At 44.5% G+C, this 26,751-nt stretch overlaps 1 protein-coding gene across 4 annotated transcripts in view; it reads right to left on the reverse strand.

The window, feature by feature from the left end:
- Positions 1 to 26,751, reverse strand: part of KIFC2 (kinesin family member C2) — a 110,813-nt gene that overhangs the window by 34,120 nt on the left and 49,942 nt on the right. For 3 of the 4 annotated variants that reach the window (XM_033933013.1, XM_033933012.1, XM_033933015.1), the window contains exons 4-8: positions 25,214 to 25,469; positions 19,582 to 19,778; positions 18,515 to 18,580; positions 11,898 to 12,035; positions 2,632 to 2,829 (exon numbers count right to left, since the gene is read on the reverse strand). In XM_033933013.1, coding sequence (XP_033788904.1) covers positions 2,632 to 2,829; positions 11,898 to 12,035; positions 18,515 to 18,580; positions 19,582 to 19,778; positions 25,214 to 25,469 — 855 coding nt within the window. The remainder of the gene's footprint in view (positions 1 to 2,631; positions 2,830 to 11,897; positions 12,036 to 18,514; positions 18,581 to 19,581; positions 19,779 to 25,213; positions 25,470 to 26,751) is intronic. The other variant, XM_033933014.1, reaches the window with a different exon arrangement.

Genomic DNA, 26,751 nt, shown 5'->3' on the forward strand with positions numbered 1-26,751 from the left:
GAGGGTACTAAAGGGATGGAAGGAGTTTGGGAAGATTAGGGCTCTCAGAGGTACAAGTGGAAGACTGAACGTGAGTTACGACGAAAGAAGTGATGGACATCCTTGGGACGTACCACATATGAACAGAGTAAGGGGGTTCCTTAATAGCTCTATCTACTGTATGTATAAGGAGGAGGACTGCAACCAGTAAAGTAAAGCCCCAAAAATGGCTGTGGGGGGGGGACCATGCTGATTCCAACAAAAGGGTTGCGTTTATTATGCATCTACTGTAAAAGACGCGATGCAGAACTGCGTTACGACACAAAGCGCCTGCCTCAGGAGTCAGAGTCAATTTCGATGGAACTCTTAATAAAACGTTTACATCAAAGTGTAACACACAGTGCATTTCTGGGGTATACCGTCAAAAGCGCGCTGGACATTGGCACGCCGACAATCCCGCGGTGACATTTGTGTGTAGAACAAAAGCACGCCGCCACTTTGAGGCCTTCCTATTTGTGCTGTGAGTGGGGCTGTGGGTGAGGAACCCCCTCAGTAAACTTACAAGTCCTTGCGCTCCTGTTGGGGGTGGTTTGTGGAGAAGAATCCCCCCCCCCCCAGTACACAGAAAACTCCCGCTGTCCTTCCCGTTTTCACTCTTCAGGAGTTTTCAGTGTAGTGTAGGGGGTGCGCGAGGTAAGTTTAGTGGGGGGGGGGGTTCCCGCATACACCCCCCCCTCACAGCGCAAACGGGAAGGCCAGAAAGGTGGCGCACCTCTGTCCTGCGCAAATGTCGCTGCAGGATTGTCAGCGCGCTAATGTCTGTCGCACTTTTGATGGGTCACCGTTCCTGGGGTTTCTACCATTTCTGCTTCTGCTTATTCAAGATGTTGTGGGCGCTGCTTGTCACGCTTTCTTACGAATAGTTCACTGAAACGGACTCTGACTCCCAAGGCAGCTGCTTTGCACCGAAACGCAGTTCTGGATTGAGTGGTTTTTAGTGGATGTATAACTAATGTTACCCTTGGAATCCGAGTGGTTCTCCCCCTCCCTCCCCCCAATTTTTTAGGTTTTACTTTAGTGTTGTTGACCTCTGGGAGCTTTTCTTTATTAAGGAGGAGGATAGGCCATCTTCCTCTTTTGGGAGAAGGAAGAGGGTTTCATTGATAGATAATTAATAAGGTTCAGTGTCCACATTCTTACCCTGGGGGCAGCAGGAAAGTCAGATGATGGTGGTCGAGGCAGTGGGGTAGCAAGGGAGGGTGGTGCCCAGCATCGCTACGCCAAGCGCCTCCCACTCTTCCCCGTTGCTTGAGTGTCCCCCCCCAACCCCTGCATACCTCTTTAAATATTCGCCAGTGTGACATGCAGCTTTCACCTGCTTCTTGTGCAGGCCTTAGCTCCCTTCTGGTGTCACATCCAGGTTCTGTGACCTGTGACCAAGAAGTGACATCAGAAGGGAGCTGAGACCTTCACGAGCACCAAGTGGATGATGATGCTCACTCCAGCAAGCATTTAAAGAAGTACGCAGGGGGAGGGGGAAGAGGTTGGAGAGGAGGAGAGGCACTAGTGCCCCTGCAAAGATGGCACCTGAGGTGGTCCATCCCCCTTACTAAGCCACTGAGTAGAGGAAAATCACTGTCCCCTCCCCCAAATGTTGCTTTCATCTTTTTAACCCCACACCTCATTCTAGCTGTTTAACTACCGTGATTCTCCAAAAATAAGACCTACCCCGAAAATAAGCCTTAGTCGCCGGCGGCAGCAGCTTTCCCCCCATCCGTACCCTGACTGCGAGACCGAAATACAGTATCTTATAACAAACTGCATCCTGGCAGAGGAATGCCCGGGCATGAGAAGCCGCAATGCGGTTTGCTATAAGGTACTGTATTTCGGTCTCATGGTCGGGGTTCGGATGGGTGGGAGAGATGGAAGGGTTAGCAGGGAGAGAGGGGGTGCGCAGCAGGGGGAATGGGAGGGATTAAAAAATGTTCCACGGGGGGATGGGAGGAAGGGAGGGATTGAAGCTGCAAGGGTTCTACTGCACAAGGGGATGGGTGAGAGGGGAAGAAATGTGGGGGAGAGAAATGAAATAGGAAGAATTGGAGTGGAGGAGAGGAAGGGAGAGACTATCATTGTAAGGGTAAGGGTAAGCTAGATGCACTTCTCCTTATGAGAAGCTTAGAGTGATATGGGGACTAAAACTATGCCAGGGTACACCTGGCGGGGCCTCCGCGTGTGTGGATCGCCGGACTTGATGTACCTAGGGTCTGTTCCGGAGATGGCACTTCTTATGTTCTTATGTTCATGAAAAAAATAGGACCTCCCCGAAATAAGACCTAGTGCCTTTTATGGGCCCAACATTAATATAAGACAGTGCCTTATTTTGGGGGAAACATGGTATGTGTGTAAACAGAAAAAGGGGGTTTAAGGAGCACTTAACTTCAATCATCGTTCAGTAGCCAGGATTAATATCTAACCCAGGTCACGTCAGGCTGATCCAGTCCAAGTTTTGCCTACATGCATCTGCTTTTCCCAAGAAAACTGAATTTAAGCTACAGATCCACAGATACAAGAGGAAAAACCAGGAGTGGATCAGTACGAAGAAGTAGGTGACCCCTCCCAATGCATCTCCCAGTGACCCCACCCTAATCTCACCTGTATGTCCACAGGACGCATCCTCTCTGTGTCCAAGGACAGCTGAAGCCCCCGGATGCTGTCATCCAGCCTGCGCACCTCCTCTTCTTTCCGCCACTGCAACACGTCTATCTGTCCCTCCAAGTGCATCAGCTTCTCAACCTTCTCCTGCAAAGAGCTCTCCAAGTGATGCACCTTGGTGCGAAGATCTTCGTTTTCCTGGTAAGAGAAGGGCAGAGTCAGATTCAGACAGTAGGTACAGAAGAAACATTGCAGAGTGAAAGCTACGCCTGGGAAGAGAAGTTCTATAAAGAGACACCAAGAATGCCCATATTTGGAATCTATTCTACACAGAAAAATAGGCACCTACAGTCCTTCACAGAACAGTAGCCTAATAGGCGAAATGCACAGCCATATTTCAGGAAGGAACACTGACATCGGCCATAGAACTAGTGCAAATGACTGTAAATTGTTTAAAAATGCAAGTGGATTACAGCGTTTTACAATTTTTGCATATAAATGTGTACCCTGTCCCCATTCTACCCAATCGTGCAGGTCTGGGTGGTGGATGCGTGGAATGTCCACCCACAGGAGATGGTGGAGACATAAATGGCAATGAAACTCAAGAATGCAAAGGATAAACACAAAGGGTTCCTATGTGGAAAAACAATGGAAGCAAAAGAAAGCTTAAGAACTGACGTAGTGGGACAGACCGAAGGTCCATCAAGCCCAAGATCCTGTTTCCAACAGTGGCCAAACCAGGTCCCAAGTACCAGACAGAAATCCATAGAGCAGAAACATTCCAGAGCTGAGATTGTGATGTCATAATGCCTCATTCCACCAATGCCTAAGAGCCAACCTCATCAGTGATGTCACAATGGCTGGATTGTCCATTACTTGGCTCACATAAGAATAGCCATACCGGGATAGGCCAAAGGTCCATCAAACCTAGTATCCTGTTTCCAACAGTGGCCAACCCAGGTCCCATCTCTCTGGCAGAAACCCAAAGAGTAGCAACATTCCAGAGCTGAGATTGTGATGTCATAAAGTTTCATTCCACCAATGCCTAAGAGCCAAATTCGTCAGTGAAGTCACAATCGCTGGATTATCCCTATACTTGGCTCACATAAGAACTGTCTTACTGAGACAGACTGAAGGTCCATGAAGCCCAGTAACCCGCAGGGGTCTGTACTGGGACCGGTGCTATTTAACTTATTTATAAATGATCTGGAAATCGGAACAATGAGTGAGGTGATTAAATTTGCAGATGACCCTACACTGTTCAAAGTTATTAAAATGCATACGGATTGTGAAAAATTGCAGGCGGACCTTAGGAAATTGGAAGACTGGGCGTCCAAATAGCAGAAGAAATTTAATGTGGACAAATGCAAAGTGATGAACATGGGGAAGAATAACCTGAATCACATTTACCGGATGCTAGGGTCCATCTTGGGGGTTAGCGCCCAAGAAAAGGATCTGGGTATCATTATAGACAATACGATGAAACCTTCTGCCTAATGTGCGACGGTGGCCAAAAAAGCAAACAGGATGCTAGGAATTATTAAAAAAAGGGATGATTAACAAGACTAAGAATGTTAAAATGCCCCTGTATCACTCCATGGTGTGACCTTATTTGGAGTATTGCATTGAATTCTGATCTCCTTATCTCAAGAAAGATATAGTGGCACTAGAAAAGGTTCAAAGAAGAGTGACCAAGATGATAAGGGGGATGGAACTCCTCTCGTATGAGGAAAAACTAAAACAGTTAGGGCTCTTCAGCTTGGAAAAGAGAAGGCTGAGGGGGAGATAGGATTGAAGTCTACAAAATCCCGAGTGGAGTAGAATGGGTACAAGTGGATCGATTTTTCACTCTGTGAAAAATTACAAAGAATAGGAAGCACTTGATGAAGTTACAGGGAAATCTTTTAATACCAATAGAAAATATTTTTTCACTCAGAGAATAGTTAAGCTCTGGAACACGTTGCCAAAAGATGTGGTAAGAGCGGATAGCATAGCTGGTTTTAAGAAAGGTTTGGACAAGTTCCTGGAGGAAAAGTCCATAGTCTGTTATTGAGAAAGACATGGGGGAAGCCACTGCTTGCCCTGGATCGGTAGAATGGAATGTTGCTACTTTTTGGGTTTTGGCCAGGTACTAGTGACCTGGATTGGCCACCGTGAGAACGGGCTACTGGGTTTGATGGACCATTGGTCTGACCCAGTAAGGCTATTCTTATGTTCCAACAGTGGCCAACCCAGATCCCAAGCACCTAGCTCGGGGGTCGGCAACCCGCGGCTCCAGAGCCGCATGCGGCTCTTTTCCACCTCTGCTGCGGCTCCGGTAGTGTGTCACGCAGGAATGCAGCTTACAAGTCCGGCGTCGCGGCAGGAAATAGCCATGCTGAGCAGTGAGCTCAGCACACACAGATGAAAGCCTTGCTTGCTGATTGGTCCGGCGGCCCCGCCCCGCCGTGCCGCCGGACCAATCAGCAAGCAAGGCTTTCATCTGTGTAGTGCTGAGCTCACTGCTCAGCATGGCTATTTCCCGCCGCGACGCTGGACTTGTAAGGTGCTTGAAAAAGAAATCATCCTGGCCTGGGTCGGTGTCATGCTCCGGAGATCTACAGCCTTCCTATCTCCCTCTCCCTTCTACCTGCTTCCGGCCACATCCCCTGCTCCGCGGCTCTCTTCGGCAACTCAGCAGCAGCTTCTGACGTCGGGGCCTACCCTCTGCGAGTCCCGCTTGTTTCAACTTCCTTTTTCCACAAAGGCGGGACTCGTAGAGGGAAGGCCTCGATGTCGGCAGCTTGTCTTGATCACTGCTGCTGACGAGTTGCTGAAGAGAGCCGCGGAGCAGGGGGGTGTTGCCAGGTGCAGGTAGAAGGGAGAGGGCCAGATGCAGGACTCGTGGGTGAGGGAGGAGAAAGAGAGAGGGGAGGGAAACAAAAGGAAATATTTCATACTGGGCTGGGCCGGAGTGGAGGGAGGGTGGAAAGATTCTGGCTACAGGGTGCATTAACAATGGAAAAGGGGGGAAAGCTGAAAATGGAGATAGTGACACAAAGAAGAGAAAGGGTAAGCAGGACCTACTGAATAAGGATAGAGATACAGAGGGGACATGAAGAGGAGGTGAAATAGAGACATAGAAGTAATACTGAAAAAGTGTGTGTGGGGGGGGGAGATAAAGACATTGAAAGGGCAAATGGTGAACATGGGGTAAAGACAAGGACAGAGACAAATGAAGATTCTGAAAAAGTGGTGAGATAGGGATATAGGTGAGATGGACACAAAGAAGGGGGATGCTGGAAAATAGGTGGAATGGTAATTCTGACAGACACAGAAGGGAAATGCTGGATCAAGGAGAGATGGGGCTCAGGCTGGATGGAATGAGGAGAAATGCCTTGTTGGCCCGGAACTTCCTCTCCTACATCAGAATTGACGTCAGGGAGCGGAATGCTGGTCAGCGCAACACTTCTGCAGGGAAAGCTTGGGACGGCGGTGGCTTGGGGGCTGTTCCCCGATTGCGGTGGCAGCAAACCGAGTGGCTTGGGGGACGGCACGGAGACAGAAAGAAGGGGGAACAGGGAGACAGAAAGAAAAAGTTGGGGGAGAGAATGAGGTCTGGAGGAGAGGAAACATACAGGAGGCTGAAAGAAAGGAAGAAAGATTGGATGCACAGTCAGAAGAAGAAAGTGCAACCAGAGACTCATGAAATCACCAAATAGCAAAGGTAGGAAAAATGATTTTATTTTCAATTTAGTGATCCTGTATATAGCATTAAGATAAGAAACAATATATGCAGTGTTAGATTTGTTTTATAATGGTTTTGCGGCTCCAAGTTTTTTTTTCTTTTCGAAAACGGGTCCAAGTGGCTCTTTATGTCTTAAAGGTTGCAGACCCCTGACCTAGCTAGATCCCAAGATTTGATGCTGCTTCTCCTAGGCATGAGCAATGGATTTCCTCAGTCCATCTCAGTGATGGGGGAATTTTAGACCACTGTTTTTATGTGTATCTATTGGAGGCTTAGAAGATAACAATTACGTCAGCGGAACCACAGTCTCCAGAATCAGATTAATATGTCCCCAAATGGATCTCCAGATGTTAAGTATCAAAGGACAATAGAATAATAAATGATCCAGTGTCCCTATGTCCAGATGACAGTGCCAGCATCTATTAGATTTTGAACTATCTAACTTTTATACTCTAATAGGGGGTCCAAAAACTTCTAGGTAACAAAAAAAACAACAACATAAGTTTGTCTCATAGATGCAGACGCTGTACATCTCATCCTCCAAGACCAAATTTGTGGCCATTGAGACGCAGAAATCTGCCGCTTAATCTCAATGCACCAAATATCTCTCAAACTTGTTTTTGGTTTCTTATTCATATAACCAGATATTAATTTAAACCATTGGGCAGCCTGATGCCCTAGGACAGCGATGGTGAACCTATGGCACGTGTGCCAGCTGTGGCACGCGAAGGCCTTGCAGCTGGCACGCGGGAAGGTCTGCAATTAAGATATTTGGGGAATCGCAGTCACTTCTCCAATACATCAAGACTACAAATAAAACATCTCTTCTTAGTCCTCTGCTGTCACATAAACCTCCAGCTCACTAAGGTTGGCCATTGCTGAGCTGCCTCTTGTTATCCGGATTTTTCATTGTAAAAAGTGCGGACCCCGTGGTTTGGTTTTATTGATAAGCGCTTGTCATTTTTGTTTCAAAGGTGAGAGTCTGTCATTGCTTTTATAGAACATTAAAGTTTGAACATATCGCACGATTATCTTTCCTGTGCATCTTCCTTTAAATTACATTGTGCTTCTGCATTTTAGCCCTGCCCCTGGACTTCAATGGGCGGGGCCTGCATGAGGTCATGTGATTGGGCTGCTCAACCTAAAATGCCGGGGCCTATTTTTTGTCCCAGTCCGGCCCTGCCTGGCAATATGTTCCTCGCGGCTGCCTGAACCGCCGCGGGGCTGTGAGAAGCAAAATCTCACTCCCCGCCTCCGCCTCTGAACCCGCCCAGGTACTCGCCTACAGCACCGAGCGTTCTTCTGTCACGCCCTCCCACCCTGGCGGGAGACTTGAGGAGAACAGGAGACGCAATCTGCATTCTACATCATTTATTATTAGGTAAACTTCTACTTTGCCCTACCTGTGCTGCCTAAGTTTAATTGGACCAATAATACTAATGTTAATTATAAACTTACCTGGGCTCCTTTTTAAAAACCTATTAAATTATCTGGCTATTTGTCTAGGTGTCCAGGTTAGGGTTGCACAAGTCCGGTTTTCACCCGGACAGTATATTTTTTGACCAAAACGGATGTCTACAATTAGTAAAATTCCCCAATCACATATTTTTTTATGGGGACGGATTTGTATACAGCACTTCATTAGATTTTTTTTATTATACAAATTTTATCTTTTTGTAGACTTGAAGTCTTGAACAAAGAAAATGAGTACAGCAAAAAAAGCAAAAACAGATAGTGGAAGATCATTCCAAGAGGCCTGGACAGAGCCATATGGAGTGATTGAACGCAGTGGGAAAGCATTGTGTATTATGTGTAATGAAAGTGTTGTGTCTCGCACATCAAGTGTCAAACATCACTTTGAGACCAACCATAACAGTGTTGCTGAACTTGGTTTAGCTCAAAGAAAAGAGTTCCTTGTAGGAAAATTAAAGAAATATCACTCCCAGTCTCTTAGTTTTAGCAACTATCTTTCAAAAACTAATCATCTTACAGTTGCCAGCTTTCAAATTTCACTGTGCATGGCAAAACATGGTAAGCCCCTCTCTGATGGAGATTTTATCAAAAAGGCAATTTTGGCTGGGAGTAATTCACTCTTCCATGATTTCCAAAACAAGGATAAAATTGTGCAGCGCATCTCTGAGATTCCGCTAAGCAGAAATACTGCAAAAGATATGGTTCTGCGAATGGCTGCTGATGTTAGTCAACAGCTTACTTGCGACTTACAAAAAGCACCCTTCTACTCCATGGGCTTGGATGAAAGTACAGATATTACTAACCATGCAAGACTAGCGCTCATTTTGCGTTATGCTACTGGTGACATCATGAGAGAAGAGCTGGTAAAACTGCTGTCTTTGCCTGGAAGAACACAAGGGATAGATATCCACAATGCTGTGATGGAGGCTTTTTCATCACTAGACATAAGTCCAGAAAAAGTGGTTTCAGTTACTAGCGATGGAGCACCTAGCATGGTGGGGACAACATCAGGATTCATTCATTTCTTTGCTAAGGAAGCAAAACATCCACTGATTCAATTTCACTGCATAATACATCAAGAGGCTCTCTGCGCCAAAGAAAGCAGCAAAAAACTTGACGATGTCCTCAAAGATGTAACAAAAATGGTGAACTTCATCATGGCGCGTGCTCTTAATTTTCGACAATTTCAAGCCCTTCTTCTTGATGAGGTTCAGGCACAATATAACACTTTACTGATGTACAATAATGTCCGGTGGCTGAGCAGAGGACAAGTGTTAGAGAGATTTGTGGCCTGCTTGGAAGAAGTTAGGCTATTTATGAACGAAAAGGGGGAAGACTATCCTCAACTCACCAACATGGCCTGGCTTACCAACCTCATGTTCTTTACAGATTTTACTAACCACTTTAATGTACTAAACAAAAAATTACAAGGCATGGGAAAAACAGCAGAAAGCATGTTTAGTGACATCAAAGCTTTTGAGAGAAAATTGCATGTTTTTGAAAAAGACCTTGAGAGTGGACAGCTAAAATATTTTCCCAACCTAAAAATACATTTGGATAATTCTACAACATTTGTGGACAGTCATAAAAAACACCAGGAAATCCACAAAGCATATTCCACCATTGTAGCCGAAGCAAAGGAGAATTTTAGTAAAAGATTTTCTCAGTTCTGTAAGATGGAGACAACCCTTTCATTTATAACTTCCCCAGAAAAGTCCACATTTGAAGATCTTGATCTTTCCTGCTTACAGTGGTTGGATATTCAAAATTTGGAAATGGAGCTACTGGAATTTCAAGAAAGCTCTATCTGGAAAAGTAAATTCAATGACCTGCGTGCGGCTCTTGAACGTATTGAGTATGAAAGGGTGACAAATGAAATCACTGCTAGCAGTTCTGAAAATGAAATCCTAAAAGCGTGGAATTCTCTGCCAGACAATTTTAAGTCCATGAAAGCACTTGGAATTGCTCTTCTTACTTTGTTTGGGTCATCCTATGCTTGTGAGCAGCTGTTTTCGGCTTTGAATCATATAAAATCTGATGCTAGAAACAGATTAACGGATGACATGAGTGCTGCATGTTTTGCTCTGAAATTAACGCACTATGAGCCAAGGATTGACAAGTTATCAGCATGCATGCAACAACAAAAATCACATTAATTTTTTTCAGAGCATGCCCAATGCATATGTTTACATGAAGCAGTGTTTTCAGTTTGCAGTTAAGACACTTTCTAAGTTATTTAAATATTATTTAAAGATGTTATTTAAAAAAGGGACTTTACATGGCCCTGTTGTATTCCAATCTGGAATTTCCAATAAAAACGGTTGGTTTAATTGAAAGCTCTTTTGTTTTATTTACATCATATTATTAGAAATGTAATGATTTAACTATTTTCTAATTTAATTGTAAATTTTACAAAAAAACATGTATAGACTCTTTGGGAATACACACCGAGTCTTGACACAGTTAACAGTTTTAAGAAGTTTATCTTTTTTTTTATTCAGGATACATTTGACATGTTATGTGAATAATACATTTAAAATATATTGTGTAGCTGAATCAAATTCTTCCTAAATTCATTAAATTGAATGAAATCATTAAAACATTATAAATTGCCAATAAATTGAAATGAAAACCAAAGGATTGTGAATCAAATTGATTCTCTGACAATACAAAGATTCCAACCTTTAAAAATGATGTTACATAGTTCAGGCAATTTTATAAAGAGTTTTTAGATACTAAAATCTTGTTATTAAGGTTTAATTGACGTGCTGGCACTTTGAGGAAATTCTTTGGTTTTGTGCGGCAGTTTGGGCACTCGGGCTCAAAAAGGTTAGCCATCACTGCCCTAGGAAATCTGTCTGGAAGCATAGGACCGGCAAGCTATTCTGATTTTTTGGATTTCGCCAATCAGGGAACCCCTTCTGAATGGCTTGCTTCAACTGCAACCATTTATAAATTTGAGACTTTGAAATACCGAATGATTGTTGCAGTCATGAAAAATCAATCATTTTCCCATTAAATATCACATCATCTAGCGTACGTACGTCTGCCTGCAACCAATGCTTCCAGAGAATCATAGACTCGCCAATTTGAATCTTGGAGTTCAACCATAAGTTTTGACACGTGGACTTTCCTACTGGAATATCTGTTAAGTTGTTAATAAATTGTAAGGTGCTCCATGTGGCAAATAAGATACTATTGTCCTTATAAATTCTGGGTAATTTGATATTCACCATATCACATAATCTTAATGGGGACATAAGTTGCCATTCTAAGTAAAGCCAATCAGGGAGATGTTCCATGAGCTCAGGAAGGATCCAATACATACCCTGACGAACTATATAGGCCTGATGGTACCTATAAAAATTTGGAAAATTTTCCCCACCCGCCACAATTGCTTTTTGTAAAGATACTACAGCAAATTTTAAAAAATTAAAAACATCTTGTCAACCAGGGTGGAGCAAGGAGAGGGCAGTTGGCAGGGACAAAAGCCCCACTGAACTGGTCTGCACAGGGTCCTGCAATTGCTAATTCCCTCTTCTATGAAACCGCGCTAGTGTTTTTTAGCGCAGAGAGCCGCGCTGAATGGCCTGCGCTGCTCCCGCCGCTCCTGAGCATAGGGAGCAGCACAGGACTCTCTACGCTAGCAGTTTCGTGGCTCTCTACGCTAGCAGTTTCGTAGAAGAGGGGGTAAGTTTCAAGTTTCTTTATTTTTGATATATCGTTTATCAACCAACGGTGCAGAATAAAATTTGTTTAAAACAAATAAAAGAAAAAAAAAAAAGTCAAATTAAAAGAAATATCGTTATCAAAGGTTTAAAAATACGGAGCATATTCACACTGAGATAAAGGAGAATGGGGGAAGGTAGGTTTATAAATACATCGAGATAAATTGAAAAGAAAAGGGAGGTAAATGGGGAATGGAAATCCATTCGGGTGGGGCTCGCTTCAAAAGAAGCGTTTTGGTTGTGCAAGTGGCTTCAAAGAGGCCTAGGAGACTCCTCCATAAATCATACCATTGCCTTTCTATCTCAGGACCTTCCCTCACTCTAAGACAACACTTTACCTTCACCAAAATGATGGAGGGCTGTGTGGAGATTGTTGATAGTTGCTGAAGGAGGCCCTGGGTCACACTCAGACTTTGCTTTAGTCCTTCATTCTCCACCGTCAGGTTCTGGATACGTTTTTCCGAGTCCGTCACCCCCTGAGCATTAAAGGAGCAAGGGAAAAAAAAATTGGTTTATGACTCGTTTCTTTATTAATGATGACATTCAAACATTTGAGTGTAAATTTCCGAACTGTTAAGCTGTTTTAGGTATAATAGGTGGTAAAAAGTCTGAGAAGGCTGCCTCAAAATTGGGCCCGACACCAGCCGCGTTTCAGGGCTAAGGGCTAGATTCACCAAGCAAACCGATCGTGTATCGATCGGTTTGCGACCCCTTTGTGACCCGATTTTACCTCAGCAATGTTGCACTAATGGAGCTTCAAGTCTTTCTCTGAACAAACAGGATTTATGTCTTAAAACCACGGGTTGTCTGGCCAACATAACTCTGGAATGTTGCTACTCTTTGGGTTTCTGCCAGGTACTTGGGACCTGGGTTGGCCACTGTTAGAAACAGGAGACTGGGCTTGATGGACCTTCGGTCTGTCCCAGTATGGCAATCTTATGTTCTTATGTGAGACGAGTATAGGACAATCCAGCCATTGTGACATCACTGGTGAGGTTGGCTCTTAGGCATTGGTGGAATGAGGCATTATGACATCACAATCTCAGCTCTGGAATGTTGCTACTCTTTGGGTTTCTGCCGGGTACTTGGGACCTGGGATGGCCACTGTTAGAAACAGGATATTGAGCTTGATGGACCTTTGGACTGTCCCAGTATGGCAACTCTAATGTTTTTATGTTTCAAGTTTCAAGTTTATTAAATTTTTGATTAATCGCTTTGTCATATTTTCAAAGCGATGAACATAAATACAAAGTAATAGAAGTGAATACAAAATTACCTTATTAAAAAATAAAAATAAAAATTAAATATAATCTAAAACATTAATTGTCCATAATCAGTAAACATATACTATATACATACTTGACAAGACATGAATAAAAGGGAAAAGGGATAAGAAATACAAAATTCAATAAAAAGAGAGGTAGGGGCAAAACATGAGGTTGGGAATTAAAATTAATGCATCATTGTGTTCCTGTTTATGAGTACTTAATCGAATGCGTCTTTGTAAAGGAACGTTTTTAGGTTGATCTTAAATTTATCGATATCATGTTCATGTTCTTAAGTTATGATCAGGATTAATACACTACAGTGGCTTAGCCAGAACTACTATTTTGGGTGGTCCACAGTCAATTTGGCCCCTTCCAATCCCTCTCTCAAATCTGTCATCTGTCCCGTTTCTGAACTCCCTATCCATCCCAGGTGTATCTCAGAGGTATCTTGGTGGCCACAATTCATCTGTGTGGCCTGCTCCAGCCTCCCACAGGCTGCCCTCTGCCACATCCCATCCAAGCTAATGTCACATCCTGTATTCTCACTAGCAGAATGTGGCAGAGGGAGCCCTTGAGTGGCTGGTGCTGGCAGTAAAAATGAATTGGAATGGAGGCCGGGATGCCTTCAAGATACACCGGAGTGACCAAGATGATAAAGGGGATGGAACTCCTCTCGTATGAGGAAAGACTAAAATGGTTAGGGCTCTTCAGCTTGGAAAAGAGACGGCTGTGGGAAGATAGGATTGAAGTCTACAATATCCTGAGTGGAGTAGAACAGGTACAAGTGGATCGATTTTTCACTCCGTCAAAAATTACAAAGAATAGGAAGCACTCGATGAAGTTACAGGGAAATCTTTTAAAACCATTAGAAAATATTTTTTCACTCAGAGAATAGTTAAGCTCTGGAACACGTTGCCAGAGGTTGTGGTAATAGCAGAGAGCGTAGCTGGTTTTAAGAAGGGTTTGGACAATTTTCTGGAGGAAAAGTCCATAATTTGACTTTTCCGCCAAAGTTCAAACTGGTGGACTGCCCTGTTCCCCAATCAGGTCAGTGAACCAACTATTTCCAAAGTCAAACTGCAGACTGCAGAGCCTACTACCCTGAAGAAAGCCACAGCATGGTGGCTGAAATATCAGTTTGTATCTGACAACACGCAGTGAAGCTCCAACAAGTATAATGCCAGCTACAGAAACCCTGAGAGAGTTCATAGTCTGTTATTGAGACAGACATGGGGAACGCCACTGCTTGCCCTGGATCAGTAGCATGGAATTTTGTTACTCTCTTGGATTCCGGAATCTTGTTACTCTCTGGGATTCCGGAATCTTGTTACTCTCTGGGATTCCGGAATCTTGTTACTCTCTGGGATTCTAGAATCTTGTTACTCTCTGGGATTCTGGAATCTTGTTACTCTCTGGGATTCTAGAATCTCGTTACTCTCTGGGATTCCGGAATCTTGTTACTCTCTGGGATTCCAGAATCTCGTTACTCTCTGGGATTCCGGAATCTTGTTACTCTCTGGGATTCCAGAATCTCGTTACTCTCTGGGATTCCGGAATCTTGTTACTCTCTGGGATTCTAGAATCTTGTTACTCTCTGGGATTCCGGAATCTTGTTACTCTTTGGGATTCTAGAATCTCGTTACTCTCTGGGATTCCGGAATCTTGTTACTCTCTGGGATTCCGGAATCTTGTTACTCTCTGGGATTCTATAATCTCGTTACTCTCTGGGATTCCGGAATCTTGTTACTCTCTGGGATTCTAGAATCTCGTTACTCTCTGGGATTCCGGAATCTTGTTACTCTTTGGGATTCCGGAATCTTGTTACTCTCTGGGATTCCGGAATCTTGTTACTCTCTGGGATTCTAGAATCTCGTTACTCTCTGGGATTCTAGAATCTCGTTACTCTCTGGGATTCTGGAATCTTGTTACTCTCTGGGATTCTAGAATCTCGTTACTCTCTGGGATTCCGGAATCTTGTTACTCTTTGGGATTCTAGGATCTCGTTACTCTCTGGGATTCCAGAATCTTGTTACTCTCTGGGATTCCGGAATCTTGTTACTCTCTGGGATTCTATATGGAATGCTGCTACTATTTAGGTTTTGGACAAGTACGTGTGACCTGGATTGGCTACTGGGCTAGATGGACCATTGGTCTGACCCAGTAAGACTATTCTTATGTTTTTGCCAGCTCCCTAAACCCGGGAATTCAATGTTGGAGCCTGGAAGTGGCCCAGCACTGAATTTTGGGGTATAACGCCAGTAGCAGTCAGCAAAACGCTGATTGCCACTAGCTGAATATTAGGCCTGTAAGGACCAGAAGTTAACCATGTGTGTTGCAAAAATCGAGACGTGGGGGCGGGGGAGGGGGTAGTTACTAATGTGCATTAAGGGAATAGCACAGAATTTTGGCCCCTTAACACACACATTATTTTATCATTAGCTTAATGTGCTGTGAGCTGCATAATAACAAGATGCAAAGCAGCTCGATATTATGCAAATGAAAAAAGCAGCTTGCATTGGACTCCACAATCTGTGTCATTTCAGGAAAAATTGGCATTATTTTTCCTGCCCAGGATTATCAAGCCAGATGCCCGTGGGTGCCAGCTTAAAGGGGCTGGTGTTCATCCACTCTCCCAGCAAAGTGCCCTCTAGATACCAGAACTAAAATCCGGACCCATAGACTCGCCCCAAGGCCCACCTGAATCACACCCTGTTCCACCCCCCAGCTCCGCCCCCTCAACCTGTTGGGAGGGCATCTGCACATGTGCTGGTGTGATGCGATGACATCACATGCATGCATGCATGCATGCACGGGACATCACTGTGTTGCATCCGCACATGCCGTTCCAACGTCGCTGCTAGCTGAAAAGCCAAACGGGGAAATCCGGACATCTGGTGACCCTATCTTGGCTTCCATGAAGATGCAGAAAGCACAATGTCTTAAGCCCCAGCCCCATAGCCACTGGTGGCCCGGAATCTTCCAAGGCCTCCAACCTGCTACAGGTTCCCCCAGAAGTCATTGGTGGACAGAAGTGCTCCCGTCCTTTCTGACTCCAGTTTTCAAGATGGTGCCCCTTCTGTGTCTTTGAGGCACTGGGAGACTCCATGAATCACACACCTTGGTACTAGCACTGGCCTGTTTAAGAGAAGGCTGTATTACTCCCAGGTCTGGGAAAACCCAGACATGTCCTATTTTTAGAGGAGTATCCGGGCTCCCGGACAGACTTTCCAAACCCGGCATGTGTCCGCGATTTGGAAAACCCCGACGAGCTCTGGCCGCATCTGGAGGGCCTCTGAGCATGATGTCACACACATCGGCACATATTTCAGGCCCTCCAGACGGAGCTGGAGCTCGTCCAGAAGAAGAGAGGAGGTTTTGTGGAGGTGGGGCTTAGGGCGGAACTGGATGGGGCTGGAGGCAGAACTGGGAAGAGCTGCAGGCGGGACAGGGCAGGGCCATATTTCCGGGATTTCCCGGAGACAAATATGGCAACCCTACTCCCAGGGAGTAGATTAAAGCATATTGTGAGGTTGATCAAGGTTGTATTATTTGTTTATTGTGAGAGTCAGTAATATGGAGGACTCTGTTACCACTGGCGACTCCCATGGCAAACTAATCTTTTGTAAAATCTATATACCGCAGAGGGGACACGATCGAAACATTCAAGATATTGAAGGGAATTGACTTAGTAGAGAAAGACAGACTGTTCACCCTCTCCAAGGTAGGGAGAACGAGAGGACACTCTCAAAAGTTGAAAGGAGATAGATTCTGTACAAACGTAAGGAAGTTCTTCTTCACCCAGAGAGTGGTGGAAAACTGGAACGCTCTTCCGGAGGCTGTTATAGGGGAAAACACCCTCCAGGGATTCAAGACAAAGTAGATAGACAGGTTGTTCACCCTCTCCAGAGAACAAGAGGGCACTCTCTAAAGTTGAAAGGGGATAGATTCTGTACAAACGTAAGGAAGTTCTTCTTCACCCAGAGAGTGGTGGAAAACTGGAACACTCTTCCGGAGGCTGTTATAGGGGAAAACACCCTCCAGGGATTCAAGACAAAGTAGATAGACAGGTTGTTCACCCTCTCCAAGGTAGGGAGAACGAGAGAGCACTCTCTAAAGTTGAAAGGGGATAGATTCCGTACAAATGTAAGGAAGTTCTTCTTCACCCAGAGAGTGGTGGAAAACTAGAACGCTCTTCCAGAGTCTGTTATAGGGGAAAACACCCTCCAGGGATTCAAGACAAAGTAGATAAAGACAGGTTGTTCACCCTCTCCAAGGTAGGGAGAACGAGAGGGCACTCTCTAAAGTTGAAAGGGGATAGATTCCGTACAAACGTAAGGAAGTTCTTCTTCACCCAGAGAGTGGTGGAAAACTGGAACGCTCTTCCGGAGGCTGTTATAGGGGAAAACACCCTCCAGGGATTCAAGACAAAGTAGATAAAGACAGGTTGTTCACCCTCTCCAAGGTAGGGAGAACGAGAGGGCACTCTCTAAAGTTGAAAGGGGATAGATTCCGTACAAATGTAAGGAAGTTCTTCTTCACCCAGAGAGTGGTGGAAAACTGGAACGCTCTTCCGGAGGCTGTTATAGGGGAAAACACCCTCCAGGGATTCAAGACAAAGTAGATAAAGACAGGTTGTTCACCCTCTCCAAGGTAGGGAGAACGAGAGGGCACTCTCTAAAGTTAAAAGGGGATAGATTCCGTACGAACGTAAGGAAGTTCTTCTTCACCCAGAGAGTGGTGGAAAACTGGAATGGTCTTCCGGAGTCTGTTATAGGGAAAAAACCCCTCCAAGGGTTCAAGAAAAAGTTGGACAAGTTCCTGCTAAACGTACGCAGGTGAGGCTGGACTCATTTAGAGCCCTGGTCTTTGACCTGGGGGCCGCCACGTGAGCAGACTGCTGGGCACGATGGGCCACTGGTCTGACCCAGCAGCAGCAATTCTTATGTTCTTACAATGTCAGATTCACCCTCCCCCCCCCACCCCCACCCACCCTTTACCAAGGCTTGCACTTACAAGCTGCTCAGTAAAGCCCCTTTTTTCTGGGAAAATTTTTTTTTACACTAAACGCCTTCTCCTTGTTTATAGAATTATTTATTTAATTTTCAATACTGTTCTCCCAGGGGAGCTCAGAACAGTTCATATGAATTTATTTAGATACTTAAGCATTTTTCCCTGTCTGTCACTCACAATCTATCTAATGTACCTGGGGCAATGGGGGGATTAAGTGACTTGCCCAAGGTCACAAGGAACAGCGTGGGGGTGCTGAGGCTTTAACCACTGCACCACACTCTCCCTCTTCAGAGTAGGAGTAGATTTGTTGGGGCTGGTTCTAGTTCCTATCTTGCCCACTGAGAACTTTGACCTCAGCACCCTGTCATAAAATTACCCCCTTATACAGCTGAGCAGAACTAACTCTCAATGACTGGTTAAGAGTGGTCAAGTGATCTCACCACAGGCCTCAGAGACTCCTACATTTGGATGCTCAGCTTCCTGATTTCTAAAACACATTTCGTCAATATATAAGAGGGGTTTGGGGCTGCCCTGAGGTTTTGAAAGATTTTCTGTAATATCAACTATCAATTTGGCAGCACTAAATTCCCGTCTAATAAATTTGATTTCATGTTGCAAACCATCTTTTTTGATTTTTCCATACGACAGAAGGTACATTATATGAACCCAAATCTCACCGTTTCCGTCCTCAGTTGGTTCAGTTCTTCCTCTCTCCCCTGGATCCTTTCCTTCAGCTCTTGAATCTAATGAAGGGAAAATATAACGAAGTGATTAGCATTGCCAAGGGGATTTCATGGGTTCTGACATCAAGTAGGTTCTAGATTATCACCATTCCAAAGGCTCCCAGTTCTCAGAAACCCTACAATGCACCCCAAAACCTCCTTTTCTCTGGGCATGCCATCTTTTATAGAAGCTTTACCACCTCCAATGCAGTTTTTTTGTTTTTTTTAAAATAATTTTCCCCTTCTCTGCCTATGCTACCAACAATACAAGGTTGGTTAAATATTAAGGAGCAATCGACAGCAATGTCAGATATGTCATCCAGGTTCTACCAAACAGGGAACCTTCTGTAAAATACACACAAGAAAGCCAGCAAATACACATGTAATGGTCAGCAGTTCTGTCCCAGTATGGCAATTCTTATGTTAGCCAAATATAGGATAATCCAGCCATTGTGACATCACTGTTGAGGTTGGCTCTTAGGCATTGGTGGAATGAGGCATTAGGACATCACCATCTCAGCTCCGGAATGTTGCTACTCTTTGGGTTTCTACCAAGTACTTGGGACCTGGGTTGGCCACTGTTCGAAGCAGGATATTGGCCTTGATGGACCTTCAGTCTGTCCAAGTTGGCAAATCATATGTTCTTATGTGAGCCGATTATAGGACAATCCAGCCATTGTGACATCACTGATGAAGTTGGCTCTCAGGCATTGGTGGAATTAAACATTATGACATCACAATGACAGCTCTGGTTACCAGAGACTGAAACTCTTCACACCAAAGTAAGGGGGGGGGGGGGAGAACAACACGGGCTACTATTGAGATGGGTTATTTTACCACAGGTCTCATTTTATGTAACGAGACCTTGTTACTAATAACCGATGTTAATAGTAAAATAACCCATTAGTAACCCCACCCCTTAGTATCTTCAATATGTGACAACACGTTAACTCCAAAGATAAGTGAAGGGCGTCTGTACTGCTCATTTCCTCAAGGGTAGCGTCTTCCTGCTCTTTTCTTACCTGGAGGTGGAAGCTGCAAGCCAGCTGTTGCTTTTCCTTTTCTCTGTCTTCCACTTCCTGTTTCAGGTCGACAATCTCCTCCCTGAGCTTGGTCCTCTCCCCCTGCAGAGCATTCACTGACTCCACCAGTCTGTGGATGCCAGTGGGAGAAACTGGAGAAGTGTTGTATAGAGAGCACGCAGAGGACACTTTCATGCCTGGAAAAGGGAAACGGCACGAGTCACTAAAAAGACGTTTGCAAATGACTCCACTTTGTTTTGTTTAATCTCTTGGGATTTAAATGTCACACACATACCTAGTCAACAGTGGTATAATGAGGGTAGGAGGAGCTCTCCTCCCTCCGCTCCACACTCATTCTCTCCCTTTCCCCCATGTACCTCTGTAGATCTTTGGCTGAGGGGAGATATGATTGAAGTCTACAAAATCATGAGGGGTGTAGAATGGGTACAAGTAGATCGATTTTTTATTGCATCAAGATTTACAAAGACTTGGGGACACTCGATGAAGTTACAGGGAAATACTTTTAAGACCAAAGGAGGAAATATTTTTTCACTCGGGGAATAGTTAAGTTCTGGAATGCATTGCCAGAGGAAGTGGTAAGAGCGTTTAATGTCACAAAGATTTGATCCAAGATGGCTGCACGTTAGTGCTGGCGTCTCTTGCCTTTCCTGTGGAGTCAGCTAACTCCTTGCTACTCTTCAATATCGTGATTCTTATCACGGTGTTTTCCTTCTCCAATGCCGCATATTAAAAAGAAAGGGGTTTTGAGAACGGCTTCCTCCCAGCTCAGAACCTTCACACCGGTGCAGAAACAAACCTGGAGAGGTTCTTGAGCAAGCTCACAACCCCGGAACTGGGAGAAGAGGGCCCTGCAGGAAGCTTGGACGATGGAGCGTCCAGCTTCATAGGGCATGAAGTATTGCTGTCCCCTCCGGTATCCAGCGCACCGCCGTGTCCAACATTGGCACGGGTCGCCTCGACAGGGATTCCAGGGGCAGAAGTCGTGGACCTGGACCTGAGTCTGGAGGAAGGAGCGCCCGTGGGAAAGACAGCCGAGCAAATGACTTTGGGAGCGTCAGCGAGGTTGCCGCTGCTTCAGACTCCCCCGGTGGTAACACTGGAGATCATATGGCAGGCCTTGCAGAGACTCGATGGCAAGCTGATGGAATCAACATTAGAGGTACTCAGGCTCTCAGGGAAAGTGGACAATTTGTCTAAAACTATTGAACAAACCAAATATGATTCTGCTGAACAAATAACCTGTGTTAAAAATGAGGTTAAAGACTTAAAGGAAATAACATCAATGTTGGTTAGAGATAAGAGTTATGTCCACTCTAAATTGGAACAATTTGAGAACTAGCTTTAAATCCTCTTGATTACTTTAAAAAATACTTAATGGAAATCCTCAAAATTCCTCAACAAGCTATTCCTCCTATAAACAAAATATATTATACTAGTCTTATAGCCTGTTACATTAACGGGTGCTAGAATATATGTATGTGTGTCTGTCTTTATTTCTTTCTCTCTCTCCTTAGCCGCTTTCTGTATTTCTGTCTTCCTTTCTTTCTTTTTCCTCGGCTGTCCACCACCAACCCTTCACTGCTCCCCTTATCCAGCAGCAGCCCTTCTCCGTTTTACCCCCCCCTGTCCAGCAGCACCTCTTTCCTGCTCCCCCTGTCCAGCAGTAGGCCTCCCTTCCTTTTTCTGCCCTCCCTGTCCATCAGCACCTCTTCCCCTTACCTCCCCCTTACCTCCGTTCGCGTCTGCCCTCCGCCACAGCCACCGCGGCCTGCAGGCGCCGACAGCTGCTGCACGCGCCTGAAGCCAACAGCCTCCTCGGTAACGTTTCCGCCATCCCTGCCACCGCCGCTGCTTGAGAGGCCCGCGGGACCGAAGGCAGTCAGCATGTTTGTGGCTCAGGAGGAGGAGTCCTGGTATCGCGCATGCGCACTCCTGCCGACCACGGACCTACAGATCAGGGAACACGCGGTAAGAGTGCGCATGCGCGCTTAGCAATTTATTATTCTAGATTCCCAGTGCTACGACTAAGGCTGCTGAAGGAGGGAATTTGGTAGTGGAAAAAAATTTGACTGCAATATTGGAGGAATCCCTTTCTGATGTTAAGGAACGGGAGCGCTGCTAGTCTCCTTTGTATTCGAACAAGATTTCAACCTCACAATGAAACTTTATTTTCAGAATTTACATCAAGATTTTTCAGGACAAAGAATTTGGATTTATCCGGATGTATCTAAGATAACACAGGACCGCAGAAAATAATTCCTTTCTATGCGGGATGAAAGAAAAAGTTTGGCGGCTTCTTATCTTTTGGCCTATCCCTGTAAATGTTTGATTCGTTACCTGGGGATCACGTACACTTTCTTTTTACCATCACAACTGAGAGTCTTTCTAGACCTTAAAAAGATCTCTAGAGATATGTAATGTATATGATCTGCTTAGGTTTCCTGTTGTATTTCTCTCCATGGAATTAATGGATCTCTCTCCCTTTTCTAAATTCGTGGTCTAAGAAGGATAATGATTGAAATGCCACATTATCTTGTTTCCTTTTGATGTTTTTACTTTCTGTATTTCTGCAACAAGTGTATTAGTATTAGTTTCATCATTAAAAATCTTAGGTGTAACTATTGACTCCGACTTAAATTTCCACGACCACATCAATCAAATTGTCAAATCCTGTTTCTACAAACTCTGTCTTATACGCTCCATTTCCTCTTTTTTAGAACCTAAATCCATTAGTATACTTATTCACTCTATGATAATATCAAAACTAGATTATTGCAATTCTTTACTTTTCAATATACCACAAAAGGATAAAAAGAGGCTACAAATTATCCAAAACACCGCAATAAAATTAATCCATAAAGCAAAAAAATATGACCATGTAACCCCTTTACTGATCAAATCCCACTGGTTACCCATTAACCACCGAATCACTTTTAAAATAGCACTATTAATCTTTAAAACTATGGCATCGAATGAACCACAATTCATTTCCAAAATGATTATTCCTTATCATTCTTCTCGCTCCCTTCGTTCAATATCTCAAGATCTATTATCAGTCCCTTCTTTAAAAATAGTAGGCACAAGAAGAAACGAAATGTTCTCCGTGTTAGCACCCCAAACTTGGAATTCCTTGCCCCTCTATATAAGAAAAGATAAAGACCTCAATTCCTTTAAAAAATCTTTGAAAACTTTTTTATTTAAAGACGCTTTTACTATTTAATATTTTAAATTCTGTTAAAAATCATTGTTTTTCAAGCTCATACTTTTATTCTTCTAAATTTACTCTTGCCCCTTCCCTATGTATTTACCGTTAATGTTTCTTCCATCTTGCTCCCCATTTTTTCCTATTGTATCTAGTTAGTGATGTAACCCCTTAAGTTCTAACATTGTATGTCATAAATTTTTGCTTTTCAAAAATTTGTTAAGAAGTTTTGTTTTTAATACTGTTTGTTATCATATATGATTTAAATTGTACATCGCTTAGAAAGTGTTATAGGCGATTCATCAAATAAAAGTGAACTTGAACTTGAACTATTACTTGTCATATTTATTTCAAATTAATAAAATTTTTTAAAAAAGAGCGTTTAATGTAGTTGGTTATAAAAAAGGTTTCAACATAAGAACATAAGAACATAAGCAGTGCCTCTGCTGGGTCAGACTAGAGGTCCATCCCGCCCAACAGTCCGCTCACGCGGTGGCCCATCAGATCCAGGACCTGTATAGTAATCCTCTATCTATACCCTTCTATCCCCTTTTCCTTCAGGAAATCATCTAATCCCTTCTTGAAGCCACTTCTTGCCCTGGATCGGTGGCATGGAATGCTACAACTATTTGGTTTTTTTTGCCAAGTACTTGTGACTTGGATTGGCCTCCGTGAAGACGGGTTACTGGGCTAGATTGGTCTGACCCAGTAAGGCTATTCTTAAGTTCTTAACTCTTAGTAAGCAGGAACAAAAGTGTGTGTTGAGTGGAATTTCCAGCTGCAGCTGAAGCCTCCTTTTGCTGCGGCAAGGTCAGAAGTTAGGAGGAGCCGGACACACGCGCGTGTCAGACATGCAAACTGCTCAAATGAAAGCAAACTGCTCCTGCTAGGAAAGTCAACGACAGCTTCAGACCTGCCAGAAAAGTTTGCGCAGATAGGAGGTGAGCGTTCCTTGCTCTGCATTACACCGAATGCTCCTTGTAATTGATTTGCAGAGCATTCTTGATGGCTGCTACAGTGATCGGTAAAAGACCCCCAAAATCCTTTCGTGCATTGGAGGCTGAGCTAATTTGCAAATTAAGGCTGGCTACAACCAATCTTACTTGGAGGGAGCAGAAAGCAGAGCCCAGGTGACATTATTTTAGCCGAGAACCTCTAACCACTCGTAAGCTACCTGGTTCTCCAAGGTAGAGCGAGGATCTATCAGTAGGGTTACCAGACGCCTGGATTTACCCGGACATTTAGAGGCCATGTCCGGGCGTCCAGACGGCTTCTCATAACCCGGCACTTTGTCTGGGTTTGGAAAAGCTTCCACCTCGGGACCGCGTGGCCGACGCGGTCCCAAGCATAAGAACAGGTGGAGGGGATGGGTCTGGGGAGCGAGGCTGGGGCGTAACAGAGCATGACTTGGACTTAACAGGGCGGGGATAGGTGGAACTGGGCGTGCCTGAGGGCGGAGCTATGGGTCCGGATTTTACAGGAGTAAAATCTGGTGACTCTATCTATCAGTGGAACAACCCAGATGAGCCTAATGTGAATGAATATAGAAAGAGCATCACCATCTTCACCTAGGGTTACCAAACATCTGGATTTACCCGGACATTTCCTCAAGTGTTTGGATGGCCTTTCAAAACCTGGCATTTTGTCAGGGTTTTGTAAAGCTTTGAGCTCAGGGGCTGCGTCTGGAGGGCATCTGCACATGCACCAATGCAACGCGGTGATGACACACTCATGCGGGCATGTGTATGATGTTACAGCGTTACACCCATGCATGCTCTGAGGCCCTCCAAACGCGATTCCAAGCTCGAGGAGGAGAGGTTTGGGGGGGCAGGACTTGGGCAAAACAGGGCATGACTTGGATAGAACTAGGCGGGGCAGGAAAAACAGTAGGCTCACAGAGACAGAGAAGAGATGCTGGGCATGGAGGGAGCATAGGGACAGGGACAGAGACAGGCAACGTTGGAAAGAGAGGGTCGATGCTGATCAGAGGGAGAAGGATAGGGACATGGCAGAAAGGCACATAGTGGGGAGATGCTGAATATAGGAAAGGATATGGGCACTGAGAGGGCAGATTCTGAACATGGAGGAAAAGATAGGGACAAGGACACAAAAGCGGAGATGCTAGACAGATAGGAATGCAGAGGAAATATAAATGGTGGCAATGGAGAGAGAGAAAATGTCAAATGGACAGGAGACCCTGGAAAGACAAGAATAAACAGAGAAAAACAGAAGAGAGACCCTGGGAACAAAGTGAATAGGTCTTTCTTTCTGCATGTTGTCCGACAATTATGGATGTAGGCCTCACACCTCCTTTAGCCTCCCCCAAACAGCTGGGCCACCAACCGCCTATGCCCAATACCAGCATAGAATGAGGGAAATAAGGTTGAGAAGAGGCATGTCGTGACTCACCATTGTGTAGCTTCTCCATAATATTTTGCTGTTCACAGATGATCCCTTCCAGGTTCTCGATGAGGTTCAGTTTGTCACGCATCCGTTGCCTGTAAGCCCTCTTCAGCACTCTCAGCTGCTTCTTGCGGCGGCTCTCCTCCTGACGCAGCTTGGCGCGGTACTCAAGCGCCTTCTCCTGAAGCCGCTGCATCTGGGAGTAGTGCTCCAGGAATGAGATCAGGTGAGACATCACTGAGATGAGAGGGGAGACAGGGAGCTAAATGTAACCCCCCCAAAAAAGAAACCCAAACAGGCAGCAGCCACCACATAAATCAAAAGGAAATTAAAAAAATAATCAACAATGACCAGGCAGAGGGATAATTGGTGAAAGCAAATGTCATTTAGCCATTGATGAAAGAGGCACAATGGATAGATGGTATAGCAGGAAGATGATGGAAATTAAAAAACATTTAGAGAGAGAGAGAGAAATAGAACACATTAGTCATGTACTTTCAGAATTAGAGATAAAGTAGTGATTGTCGGTATAAGGAGAATCCTTTATCATTTAGGTTGGCCTGACTTGATTCTCTAGGTTTATTCCTGAACACATTTCTGCTAATGCATAGGCAGATGTTGACAGATGTGCAGATTAATTTCACAACGAAAAAAGGAAGACCGGTACGCTCCACAAAAAGATAAGATGCAACCAACAAAACAAGGCAGAATACAAGATCTGGATGGAAATCCAGTTTATTCAACAATGCAATAGACAAATCAATCGCAGTACAACAAATCCCAAATGTAATACTGTCGGCTGAGATCCCTGTTGAATCGAGGCCCTTAGGCAAATCAGAACCCAACACGGTTGTGTTTTGGTGCAAGATGACTTCTTCAGGGGTCCTTCTGCCGTGGTGCCTGTGATTCTGGCAGAAAGCAGATAAGGGGTACAGAGCGCTTTTATATATTTTGTTTTCCCAAATGAATGCAGCTTCTGTTTTCTGTTGAGAAGGACCCCCGAAGAAGACGTATTGCACCGAAACATGAACCGTGTTGGTGTCCGATTTGCCTACAGGCCTCAATTCAATAGGGCTCTCGGCTGAGAGTATTACAGTTGGGATTTGTCTATTGCATTGTTGAATAAACTGGACTTTTGTCGAGATTTTGTTGGTTGCAGATAATCTCATATCCAGCGTTGTTATAATAAGAGACCTGCCAGCAGGTGCATCGACTCACTATTAGCTAAATAAAAAGATATATTGATGGATGGCTGTACACTGATGTCCTCGACTTTCTTACGAGTTCATGCTTTTGTACTTTTGGACGTTAACGCAGAAAAGTACTGATGTCAATTCCAAGGTTAGCCGACTATCAAATGCACCTATGAAATGCCATCTAAAGGATAAAGAAGAACACACAGACAAGAAGGACGGCTGGAAAAAATGGACACAGCACCGAGTGAGGGTAAACAGAAAGTGGAGAGATCTGCAGTGAGTACATTGTGCTACCATTTTTGTACACGTGTGTTGATTTCATATGTTTATGTTTTACCGTGATCTGCT

The sequence above is a fragment of the Geotrypetes seraphini genome, chromosome 2, assembly GCF_902459505.1.
Source record: "Geotrypetes seraphini chromosome 2, aGeoSer1.1, whole genome shotgun sequence".
Taxonomy (NCBI): Eukaryota; Metazoa; Chordata; class Amphibia; order Gymnophiona; family Dermophiidae; genus Geotrypetes; species Geotrypetes seraphini.